General features: G+C 45.2%; 1 protein-coding gene across 1 annotated transcript in view; it reads left to right on the top strand.

Annotated features, from left to right (window-relative positions):
* The first annotated feature begins 1,457 nt into the window (after window positions 1-1,457).
* LOC143290574 (uncharacterized) overlaps window positions 1,458-12,500 on the top strand; it is a 13,177-nt gene continuing 2,134 nt past the window's right edge. The window contains exons 1-4 of the mRNA XM_076600146.1: window positions 1,458-1,616; window positions 8,444-8,547; window positions 9,125-9,328; window positions 10,802-12,500. The exon at window positions 10,802-12,500 is cut by the window's right edge and continues 2,134 nt beyond it. Coding sequence (XP_076456261.1) covers window positions 8,522-8,547; window positions 9,125-9,328; window positions 10,802-11,042 — 471 coding nt within the window. The 5' untranslated portion in view covers window positions 1,458-1,616; window positions 8,444-8,521 and the 3' untranslated portion in view covers window positions 11,043-12,500. The remainder of the gene's footprint in view (window positions 1,617-8,443; window positions 8,548-9,124; window positions 9,329-10,801) is intronic.

Genomic DNA, 12,500 nt, shown 5'->3' with positions numbered 1-12,500 from the left:
TTTTTTTTTTTTTTTTAACTGAAAAACAACAAAGGACACTTTGACGTATTTCATCCACCGCCTTTCATCGCCGATTGTCGGAACAGAATCTGATATCAGCTGCTGAGGCAATGGGTGAAGGTGGGGTGGAGGACAGACGGTTCGAATGAAGTTGTGTGGGTGTGGATGCATGGGGGCGTGGGGGTGCGGAGGTGGGGTGGGGGGTGGGGGGGGATGCCTGATCATCGGCATCACGGTGAATTATGTTGTCGAATGCAGACAGAATAAGATAATATGTAAAATATGAAGCATGTTGTTTGTACTGGATGATAACATCCAGCCTTCCGACCATGATTCCTCGTTCTCTCTGTCTCTCTGTCTCTCTCTCTGTTTCTCTGCCTCTGTCTGTCTGTCTGTCTGTCTGTCTGTCTCTCTCTGTCCGTCTCTGTCTCTGTCTCTCCTCATATGCTCTGTACCGTACATACGCACAGACACACACACTCAAGCACATTATATGCCGGTATGAATGCACACACACACACACACACACACACACACACACACACACACACACACACACACACACACGTCCACACACACGCGCGCGCGCGCACACTGTGTGTGTGCGTGTGTGTGTGTGTGTGTCTCTCTCTCTCTCTCTCTCACACACACACACACACACACCAAACGAAAACATTTCAACAAACCACGAAGAACTATTACAAATAGTCAGAATGTTTTTGTCGAGTCAGTGTGCTGAAAATAATACTTCTGGAACTCACTGTGCCCTTCTTCAACTTTCCGAGGAATGAGATGTCATTTGTTTACGCAGTAGCTAGCAGCGTTGAGTGATGTCATATTACCTAATACGTACCTACCCGCTCAACTGAACAGGTAGGTCGACTGATGTCATTTGTAAGTGATGTCCACATGTTCTGAATTCAGTACTACTTATCTCTCTGCGCCTCCTACTGTGCGGTTTTTGCGTGTTTGGCCTACATCATTTGAGTCATACCCTATTGCTACCTGCCAGCATTCCAGACGTGATCCTGTCATTGAGAAGTCGGGATGCCAGAAAACGTGTTCAGAGTCACTCCAAGTGGGAACAAACGTACCCACAGTTATGTGTTTCGAAGCGAGAGCCAAGGTGCGGCAAGGCGCGTATTCTAACGCTTCCTCTGAACGCGAGATTAAAAGGAGTGGCGCGCGACCGGAAACGATAACCTATTCTGAGAAACATGCTCCTCGTTCACAACAACAAGACTCATCCGAAAACCCTCCCCCTCCCCCTCCTCCTCCCACCATTCCTCTTTGGCTTCGTACTAGTCACCTCCAGACTTGAGTTTCTGAGAAAAAACGTCTCTGAGAGTGGGTTTAGTGAGGGACTTCGCGCTGTTCTGTGGTGCTGATGACGGTTTTCTGCGGCGAGAGTTCCGGTGGGCGTGGGTGTTTGTGTGAGCTACAAAAGGGACGAGGGACAGTGCCCACAGTCATTGCAGCTGACAACCACAGTCCTGTGTTTGTAGTGAGGCACTGTTTGCAGCAACTTCACTGTTTTCCTGTTTGTCAAGACTCTGCTGTGTGTGTTCGGAGAGAGAGAGACATCGTTGACTCTGAGTCTGTGGCGATTGTTTGTGGTGAGTATACTTTATGATGTGAGCAGGTTCTTCATTTGAGTGTTAGTTGTTTATTTATTTACTTATTTATTAATCTTAGTCTGTGGCGATTGTTTGCGGTGAGTATACTTTATGATGTGAGCAGGTTATTCATTTGAGTTTTAGTTGTTTATTTATTTGTTTATTTATTTATCTATTCATTCATTCATTCATTTATGTATGTGTGTATGTATGTATATGTATGCATATATATATATATATATATATATATATATGTGTGTGTGTGTGTGTGTGTGTGTGTGTGTGTTACTGTGTGTGTGTGTGTGTGTGTGTGTGTGTGTGTTTATTTACTAGTTGATTTATTTATCTAGTTGTTTTACGTGTTTGTTCTTTTTGATATTGTTTATCTGTTTGTTTATTGCGTTCTTTGTTTATGATAGTTATTTGTGTTCTTATTTATGTATTGATTTATTCACCTTTGTTCCGATTATTTGCCGACAAAAGTCTGTCATTTATTTGTTTATTTATTTATTCATTTATTTATTTATGTATGTATTTATTTTTCTATTTATCTGTTTATTCATGCTTGTATGTATGTATGTACTTTATTCATCTCTTTTTCATTTTCAAATACCTCGATATCAGCGCAGATCTATTACAACCACTGAGTATTCCGGCTGTAACCTCTGTGTTTCTATAGCGGCTTGTTTGTAATGGGGATGTTTCAATAATCAGTACATATATATATATATATATATATATATATATATATATATATATATATATATATATATATATAATATATATATATATATATATTCTTTTTTTCATCTCAATTCGTCTTTCTACAGAATCACATTTAGGAAAATGACTTGTTTGTTTGTCTACAATGACAAATGTTCAAATCCGGCGACAGTCTCCATCTGTGTCTTCATCTGCCTCTGTCTCTGTGGCTAGGTCTGTCTGTCTCAGTGTCTGTCTGTCTCTCTTTCTCTCTCTTTCCCTGTCTCTCTGCCTCTTGAGTATATTGCTGTGACTGCTGTTGTTAGTATGAAGGGTCAGAGGCCTGACAGTTAAGACATTTTGGACTTCGACTTCTCTTTGTCTCAGTCTCTGTCTCACGTCTCCGTCACTCTGTCTCTGTGTCTCTCTCTCTCTCTCTCTCTCTCTCTCTCTCTCTCTTATATATATATATATATATATATATATATATATATATATATATATATATATACTGCGCTATCATCTGCACCGTTCCAGTGGCATTACACCCACGCCGCTCATTCCGAGTCACCCATTTCTCTATCCGTCTCCCTCCCTCTTCGAAGTCGACCAGTATTAAAAGGTCCTTTGTATTTTCGCCAGTCTCTGCCTTTGGGGAGAGTAGGGGTGGGGGAGGCACTTTAAAGTCTGACAGGGCCATTCTGTGTTAATTAAAAAAACAAACAGAGATACACGCGTGCCAGACACTTACACAAAGGCTTACGTTACGCCCCTGTGCCGTGATATCAGCAACTGGGCATTGCGGGCCAACTTTTAAAGAGGCGAGGGATAAATCTTGGCTTGGTTGGCAGACATGACTCTGGCACTCCTTTTACTCTTTCTCCTCCTCCTCCTCCCCCTCCTCCTGTTCCCCTCATCCTTCTCCTCCTCGTCCTCCTACTTCTCCTCCTCTTGCCCCTCCTCATCTTACCCATGCTTCTCCTTCTCCTCCCCCTCCTCCTCTTCCCCCCCCCTCATAACCATACCCCTCCTCCAGTTCCTCTTCCTTCTCCTTCACCTCCTTCTCCTCCTCTTCTTCCTCCTCCATCTTCTTCCCCTCCTCTGTCCTCCTCCCACCCCTCCTCCTTCTCCCCCTCCTCCTTCTCCTCCTCTTCTTCCTCCTCCTTCTCCTCCTCCTCCTATTCTTCCTCCTCCTTCTCCTCCTCCTCCTCTTCTTTCTCATCCTCCTTCTCCACCTCCTCTTCCTCCTCACCCCCCTCATCCTTCTCCTCCTCCTCCTCCTCCTCCGTCCTCCTCCCATCCACCCAGCGGCTTTAGTCTTCCCAGGTGCGCCCTATTTTGTTCAACAACTCCCCCCCCACCCCACCCTGGGTACCCTCCACCCCCCAGCCTCTCTCCTCCACCTGAACCCCTCCCTCCCTCCCCCCCCCCCCCCCCCATACACACCTCCTCCCCCTACCTACTTACACACTTCCCCTGCCCCACCCCCTGCTCTCTCCCCCCCGCCCCCATTCTCCCCCTCCGACCCTCCACTCCCTTACTCTGGCATGTCAGTCTTCACGATCTTCCCTCTAGCGTGGTGACTCACGTGTCATGACGTGTCAGTGTGTACTGGGTCTGTGTTATCAATTACAGGTGCATCTTTGGTGGGTTTTTTGTGTGGTTTTGTTTGTTTGTTTTTGTTTTTGTTTTTGTTTTCTTTGGGGTTTTTTTTTGTTTTGTTTTTTTATTTTTTTATTTTTATTTTTTGGTCTGTCTATTGGGCCGTCACACACACGCGCACACACACACACACACACATACACATACACGCGCGCGCACGCACGCACGCACACACACATATGTACACACACACACACACACACACACACACACACAAATATATATATATATATATATACACATACATATATATATATATACTATGACACACACTGTCACACACACACACACACATAAATACATATATATATATATATATATATATATATATATATATATATATATATATATATATATACATATATATATATATATATATATATATATATATATATATATATATATATATATATATATACTATCACACACACACACACACACACACACACACACACACACACACACACGGCTGCCGTCAAAGATTGCAGAGAACGAAAATGGAAGACAGGAAGAGAGGAACGGGGAGGTCAGTGGGGTCAGTGTGTGTGGGCAGTGAGAGAAACAGTGGGGTCAGTGTGTGGGCAGTGAGAGAAACAGTGGGGTCAGTGTGTGGGCAGTGAGAGAAACAGTGGGGTCAGTGTGTGTGGGCAGTGAGAGAAACAGTGGGGTCAGTGTGTGGGCAGTGAGAGAAACAGTGGGGTCAGTGTGTGGGCAGTGAGAGAAACAGTGGGGTCAGTGTGTGTGGGCAGTGAGAGAAACAGTGGGGTCAGTGTGTGGGCAGTGAGAGAAACAGTGGGGTCAGTGTGTGGGCAGTGAGAGAAACAGTGGGGTCAGTGTGTGGGCAGTGAGAGAAACAGTGGTCAGTGTGTGGGCAGTGAGAGAAACAGTGGGGTCAGTGTGTGGGCAGTGAGAGAAACAGTGGGGTCAGTGTGTGGGCAGTGAGAGAAACAGTGGGGTCAGTGTGTGTGGGCAGTGAGAGAAACAGTGGGGTCAGTGTGTGTTGGCAGTGAGAGAAACAGTGGGGTCAGTGTGTGGGCAGTGAGAGAAACAGTGGGGTCAGTGTGTGTGGGCAGTGAGAGAAACAGTGCGGTCAGTGTGTGTGGGCAGTGAGAGAAACAGTGGGGTCAGTGTGTGGGCAGTGAGAGAAACAGTGGGGTCAGTGTGTGTGGGCAGTGAGAGAAACAGTGGGGTCAGTGTGTGGGCAGTGAGAGAAACAGTGGGGTCAGTGTGTGTGGCAGTGAGAGAAACAGTGGGGTCAGTGTGTGTGGGCAGTGAGAGAAACAGTGGGGTCAGTGTGTGTGGGCAGTGAGAGAAACAGTGGGGTCAGTGTGTGTGGGCAATGAGAGAAACAGTGGGGTCAGTGTGTGGGCAGTGATAGAAACAGTGGGGTCAGTGTGTGTGGGCAGTGAGAGAAACAGTGGGGTCAGTGTGTGTGGGCAGTGAGAGAAACAGTGGGGTCAGTGTGTGGGTAGTGAGAGAAACAGTGGGGTCAGTGTGTGTGGGCAGTGAGAGAAACAGTGGGGTCAGTGTGTGTGGGCAGTGAGAGAAACAGTGGGGTCAGTGTGTGTGGGCAGTGAGAGAAACAGTGGGGTCAGTGTGTGTGGGCAGTGAGAGAAACAGTGGGGTCAGTGTGTGTGGGCAGTGAGAGAAACAGTGGGGTCAGTGTGTGGGCAGTGAGAGAAACAGTGGGGTCAGTGTGTGGGCAGTGAGAGAAACAGTGGGGTCAGTGTGTGGGCAGTGAGAGAAACATTGAACGAATGATAGAAAAAGAAGAAATAAAGAAAAATGAATGGAACGAACAGAAAGGCCGGAAAATCCAGTATGATAAACAAAACAAAAGCTAGAGGGAAGAAATTAATGAAGTTTGTTTTTGAGGGTAATAGAGAAAGCAAACAATTTCTTTCTTCTTTTTTTCTTTTTTCTTTTTTTTAATCCAGCCCTCGAAAGATAGAAGGTAAGTAGGAAAACAGTAGATAGAAAGAAAGAGAAAAAAACATAGAAAAAAGGCAGCAATAGATAGGAACTGGGAAGAGCCGAGACATAAACACAAAAGGGCCTCAGTTTAAGTGAAGACCACGCCATCAACTGTAGGTATACTGACACAAGACATTCTTTCCGGCTAAACAACGTGAGGAATTTTGGGGAGGGGATGGGTCTATAGCTGGGTTATCACGAGGTTCCAAACAGACAGATAGGGTATCAGGGTGTCTTCCCAGTGTCAGGTACACAAACCCAGTGATAAGGAATCGCGTTTCACGTGCCAGACAGAAGGAAGGTGTATAGTGGGGGGGTGGCAGTCAGTCAGCCATACCAGTGTAGTTGTGGCCGGCACGGCAACACGCTGTGTACATTCACCCTACACTGCTACACTATACTGTTGCTGCTGCTGGCACTTGGTGCTCCATCCACACGGTTCTGTGCACAGTGCGTGATGGCCCGTGTGTGCCGGTTAGCCACGGAGCACGTGCAATTCGTCAACTTGTAAAAACTTTAGCTTCGCTTGTACTACCCCCTATCTGTCTGTGTGTGCTTCGTCCCGGCCTGAATTCCCTCCTTGCCGTCTGTCTGTCTGTCTGTCTGTCTGTCTCTGTCTTTCTCTGCGCCCTCCCTCCCCCCTTGCCCCCAACCCCCACTCTCTCTCTCTCTCTCTCTCACACACACAAACTGGCACACACACACACACACACACACACACACACACACACACACATGTGCGCGCATGGACGCAAACTATGACACACACACACACACACACACACACACACACACACACAAACACACACACACACATGTGCGCGCATGGACGCAAACTATGACACACACACACACACACACACACACACACACACACACACACACACACACACACACACACACAACCTCTCAGTCTCAAGCCGTCCCCCCAGCCCCCCAGGACCCCCCACCCCTATCCCCCTCCGGCGCTCTCTCTCATCCACCCCTGTCTGGATGTGGCTGGGAGTGACGAAAGGGGGCTGGGATGGAAGGGAGGGGGGCGTAGGGGGGTGGGGGAGTCAGTATGAAGGGGAAGGGTTGGGGGGGGGGGGGACGGGTGGTGGAATCCTCAACATGAGCAACCCAGTGCCCTCTCCTTTGGGGATGAGTCACTGGGATTTTTTGCCGTGAGTTTACTACGAACTTCGCGTTTGATTTGGGGTGCTGACATGGGTATATAACTCCACCCCGGTTATCAGCCAGAGCCATACAGAGCCAGACCTGCGGACTGAGGCTGTGCCGTGAAGAAGGAGAGAAGAGGAGAGAAGAAACTATGTAAGACCTGTCTTTCTTTTGTCACAAAGGACTTTTGAGCAGTCTACAAAATAGTTCGTATGCATTGTGTCAATCTGAGTAAGACTGGACTTGCTTTTGTCACAAAGGACTTTTGAGCAGTCTACAAAATAAAGCCGTATGCATTGTGTCAATCTGAGTAAGACTGGACTTGCTTTTGTCACAAAGGACTTTTGAGCAGTCTACAAAATAAGTCGTATGCATTGTGTCAATCTGAGTAAGACTTGACTTGCTTTTGTCACAAAGGACTTTTGAGCAGTCTACAAAATAAGTCGTATGCATTGTTATGCATTGTGGCGGTTTGCTTTTGTCAGAGGACTTTTTAGCAGTGTAATATGAAATAGATGTAGGTCGTACACAGTATGTATTGTGTCAGAGAGTCTGACTGAGACTGACTTGCTTTTGTCACAAATGACTTTTGAGCAATCTACAAAATAGTCCGTATACATTGTGTCAGGAGTAGATGGTATTATTGCCAAACACCACAAGTTCTGAAATGAAACAACTGACTGAAATAGTATGGCAGTAGTGTTTGGTTTCTGTAATTGCTATCTTCGATTTTGTTTTTCGCGTGAGTTTGCTTCTAGTTTTTTCCTTCTCTCTCTCATTTTCCGATTGATGGTGGTGGTGGTGGTGGAGTGGGGTGGGTTTGTGTTTGTCTCATTATTGGTGTTACTGTTGTTTTGTTGCTTCTGTCCAGGTTGGTACTGATGGTGTTCTTCTTGGCGAAATAGTTTTATTTATTTTGATTTGTAGTTTGCTTGAGTTTGATAACACTTGTTACATAGTATTTTTTTTCTAGATGTTTTGAGTCTCTTTTAACAATGGGAGGTTTCAGTTTTTATTAGAATTCTGTGCTTAGGAGTATTGTCCTCACAAATGTGTGGGAGCGGGTCGTATCCATTTCAATGTGCACCTCCGAGTCAAATCACACACACACGCGCGCACACACGCACACACACACACGCACACACACACACACACACACACACACACACACAAATGCACGCACACACACACACACCGTACACACACACACACACACACACACATACACACACACACACACCAGACACTTTGAAAAACAACACCGAATGTACTTGCAACTGCCAATGAGTCATTGTAAGTTTATATGTGTGTCTGTAACTCTGTTACAGCTGAACGAATCGCGAATTCCATTTATCTGTCACGTGACATCACTTCGAGTACAGAGAAGCAACCAAATATCCACCACAATGGCGCTCAACCGTAAGAACATCCCGTGAGTAGCCCATTCCATTTGGTGGTTGTTGTTGTTGTTGTTTGATTGTTTGTTTATGTGTTGTTGTTTTTGTATGAATTTCGTTCCGAATTCCTGTTCGGATTCTGTTACTGAATGCCTGTTTGTCCCACTGAATATCTCTGTTTGCATGTCTCTGTCAGTCTCTCTCTTTCATTCCTATCAATCACTCAATCAATCAGTCTATCTATGTATCTATTTATCTATAACACACACTCATTCTCTCATTCCGTATCTCTACGTTCCCCTCTTTCTGATGCCCCCCCCACCCCCGTCTCTATCTCTGTCTCTGTCTCTCCCCTATTCCCCTCTATCTCTGGTATCGTTGTATCTGCCTTTCTATCTCTGACTCTGTCTTTCTCACTCTCTCTCTCTGTGTGTCTCTGTCTCTCTCAGTGTCTCTCTCTCCCTCCCTCCCTCCCTCCCCCTATTCCCCTCTATCTCTGGTACCGTTGTATCCGTGCCTTTCTGTCTATCTCTGCTCTGTCTTTATCTGTCTGTCTGTCACTCTCACTCACATTTCTCTTACCCCCTCTCTCTTCCTTCTGTGCACGTGCAGCAAGAACGTGCTGGAGCTGTTTGATCGCTACGTGGAGAACAACGTACGCAACCTGGACCGGCCCAAGGCGGTGAGGATGTTGATGGCAGAGTTCGGGCTGGAGGAGGACCAGGCGGAGACGATGTTCGAGACCTTTGACAAGGATCACAACGGCATCATGAGTATCTGGGAGTTCGAGCAGTTCTTCATGTGCATGGGCAACCAGTAAGTTTTTTTGAGGAGGTTTTGATGTCTCACCTAATGTGTGGCACGCATACCGATGAACTTAATAAGACAAGAGATAAAGGATATTGAACAAAACTCAGCCAGTTTTGCCGCGGAGGAGGAGGTGTTAGCGTGAACTGAAACCCTTGCCGTAACTGATTATTATTAATCACGATGTTCATGTGCATGGGGCAATCAGTGAGTTTTTGAAGAGATTTCGATGTCTTACCTAATGTATGGCACGCATACAATTTATTAGGACAAGAGGATAGTAAAGGATATTGAACAAAACTATATCGCTCAGCCAGCCTGCTCCGTTCCATGCAACGACTATCAGCAGAGTCGGATCCGTGAGCATTCGCAAATAACAAGGGACATAAGTTATTCTACTTTCATTTTCTGTGTATGGACACCACACTGATGTTAACATGAACTGAAATCCTTGTCGTAATTAATTGTTATTACGTCAACTATGCTCTTCATGTGTATGGGCAACCAGTCAGTTAATATGTGTTAGCATGAACAGAAATCCTTTCCGTAATCAATTATTATTACGTTGATTATACCCGTCTGATTGTAATACGCCACTGTGAAAATAAAAGAATTTTCGCTGCAAGGTGGGGGAAAACAGTTTTGAGGATGTCTAGAAAATGATTTATGGCGTCCAGGAGTTTATGCTTCTCTTTGATGGCCCTGTGTGTAGGTAGATTTGGGTGCATGCATCTCTCTCTCTCTCTCTCTCTCTCTCTCTATATATATATATATATACCCTTGCCTGAAGAAGCTGTTTTTACAGCGAAAATTTGCTGCTTTTAAAAATACAAGTCTCAAAGACATGCAGAGCCGACTGTTGTTGATATTTTCATATTTTACCGGTCTCGGTATTTACCTCAGTGCTCTCTGCGAGGAGCAGAGCCCAGGACACGAAGAGAGTGTGAACTAGCGAAGTGAGAGCTGTGGCACCAATGGTTTCTCCAGTGCAGTGGGAAATCATTTACAGTTGTTTTTTGTTTGTTTGTTTGTTTGTTGTTGTTTTTGGAATGACTATGACTCTCAAACTAGGAGGCAAAATTGCACTGGCTCTTAGTGCTGCAGCCTTGGGGGCTAGCTGGCCTTTGGGAACCATCCCAACGCCGACTGTCCTATAACCCTCTTGGCCGAGAGAGTGTGGATGTAACTTGGGCAAGACACTCTCCACTATAATCAAATTCTAGCCCAAGTTGTCGGGACAGCAGTTGCCTCCTTTGCTGTTCTGATGGTCATAGTCGGACACGACTGACTATCACTCAAGGCCTTATACGCTACACTACATGTGCTAAGCGGATGCCCAGCAGCAGCATATCCCAGCGCACTCGTCGGGCCTTGAGTGCATGCATATATGTTGGGCATCCGCTTAGCAGATGTAATGTTTAACGCATAAAGATTCTGAAACTGAGTGACTGAGTGACTGACGGAGTTTCTCCCTGTGTGCAGTGCCCAGGAGATCGTGGCCAAGTTCAAGGAGCTGGACACTGACGGCAGCGGCAAGCTGGAGAAGGAGGAGGCCCGGGAGGGGCTGAAGACCATCCGCACCGCCACGGGCCGGGGTCTGGTGGACAAGGAGATCGAGTTCTTCATCCAGACCACTGCCGGGGATGATGGCGTTATCGACCTGGGTCAGTTCACCAACCTGCTGTTCCGTCTGAAGCTGTACAAGGCTCCCGCTCCTAAGTAAACTTCTCCTGTAATGATGACCGGCTTGTTGTTGTTGTTGATGATGTGGCTTACAAACACACTGTTCAAGAGTCAAGGTGGTGTTTTTGCAACCCACCAGAAGCTGACTTTTTGCTTCTTTTTTATGTGTGTGTGAATGTGAAAGCATTGTTCAACAGTGGGGATGAATGTGGTTGTCCCAGCACTGAGTTTTGCTGTCTTTAGCTGGACAAAAATTCTGCTCCCAATGATGGAAATATTCCATTTGAATTTTTATTGCTTCGGGGGATTTTTGACAAATGAAAAAAACAACAACAAAGACTGCATGATTGTATCAAGATGTACAAATATCAAGGTATTGTGTAATTTATAATGATGGGAACACCACGTTTGTTTTAAGCAGTCTGCACGAGTCCCCACTGTCCCATGTAAATAGATATGACTTTGGTTGTCAATAGTTTTTCATGTTCCGTCTCTGCATGTGAAGTCATAAAAATATGGCAATTATTCTTCACGGGTTCAACTTGTTAAAAAAAAAAAAAAAAAAAAAAAAAAATGCTTTGCCGTTTCCGGGAAATGAAACTGAAAGTGCAAATGCGATTATTGCTGTTAGATGTGATTATTGATTGAATAAAACTCCACTTTGACCTATTATCATAGCGATTACACTACACACACACACACACACACACACACACACACACACACACACACACGCACGCACGCTATAACTGGCTGTGTGTCTGGAATTACTGTTTTTCAACAGCTTTATTTTTGCAACATATCCTGCATGTTATTTGGTGCTAGCCACTGATGAAAACCACTTTTTCCGATGAATTTTGTAATGCCTTTTCATATTTGTATTTTGTATGCATAAATACCTTTGCGGAATGTGCACTTCGATTTTCATGTGCAAGTTTGTTATTGTCATTGGGCTCTCCAGGCCAAGACTTTTGGACCAGATCAGGTGTTTTTTTGTGTGTGTACTTGGTGTGTAATACGGTTGATGTTGGCTGGGTTTGATCACGTGCAATACCAGTTGTGTGCAATTTAGAAATTGTCTTAAATCTCCTTCCCTGCCCACTGATGAAAAAGTCAGCTGCCCACTCACTGTGCATATACTTTGCTAACGGGATGTTCTGGTTTCACTCATGTCATTCACTGGTGCCAATAAGAGAATAACCTGTTGCCAATTTTGGCGTGCATGTATGGGGCCATGTACGGGATATCCCGCTGCCATTTTCATGTGCATACGCGTGTGATGGAATACTCCACTACCATTTTTAATGTGCATATAATTATGCCAGTGAAGAAATTTTCCGTTACCATTCTTGACGTACTTCAATGCGAGTAATGGAATATTCTGTTGCCATTCTTTTTCATGTGCATAAATGCCTGTGATGAAATATTCCATTGTCAATTTTTTAATGTGCAGAAATGTTGATGATGGAATATTCCATTGCTCTTTTTCGGCATGTGT

This window comes from Babylonia areolata, chromosome 15 (genome assembly GCF_041734735.1).
Source record: "Babylonia areolata isolate BAREFJ2019XMU chromosome 15, ASM4173473v1, whole genome shotgun sequence".
In the NCBI taxonomy this organism is placed as follows: domain Eukaryota; kingdom Metazoa; phylum Mollusca; class Gastropoda; order Neogastropoda; family Buccinidae; genus Babylonia; species Babylonia areolata.
The sequence above is the reverse complement of the archived record's forward strand: the minus strand, read 5'-3'. Positions and strand labels throughout refer to the sequence as shown.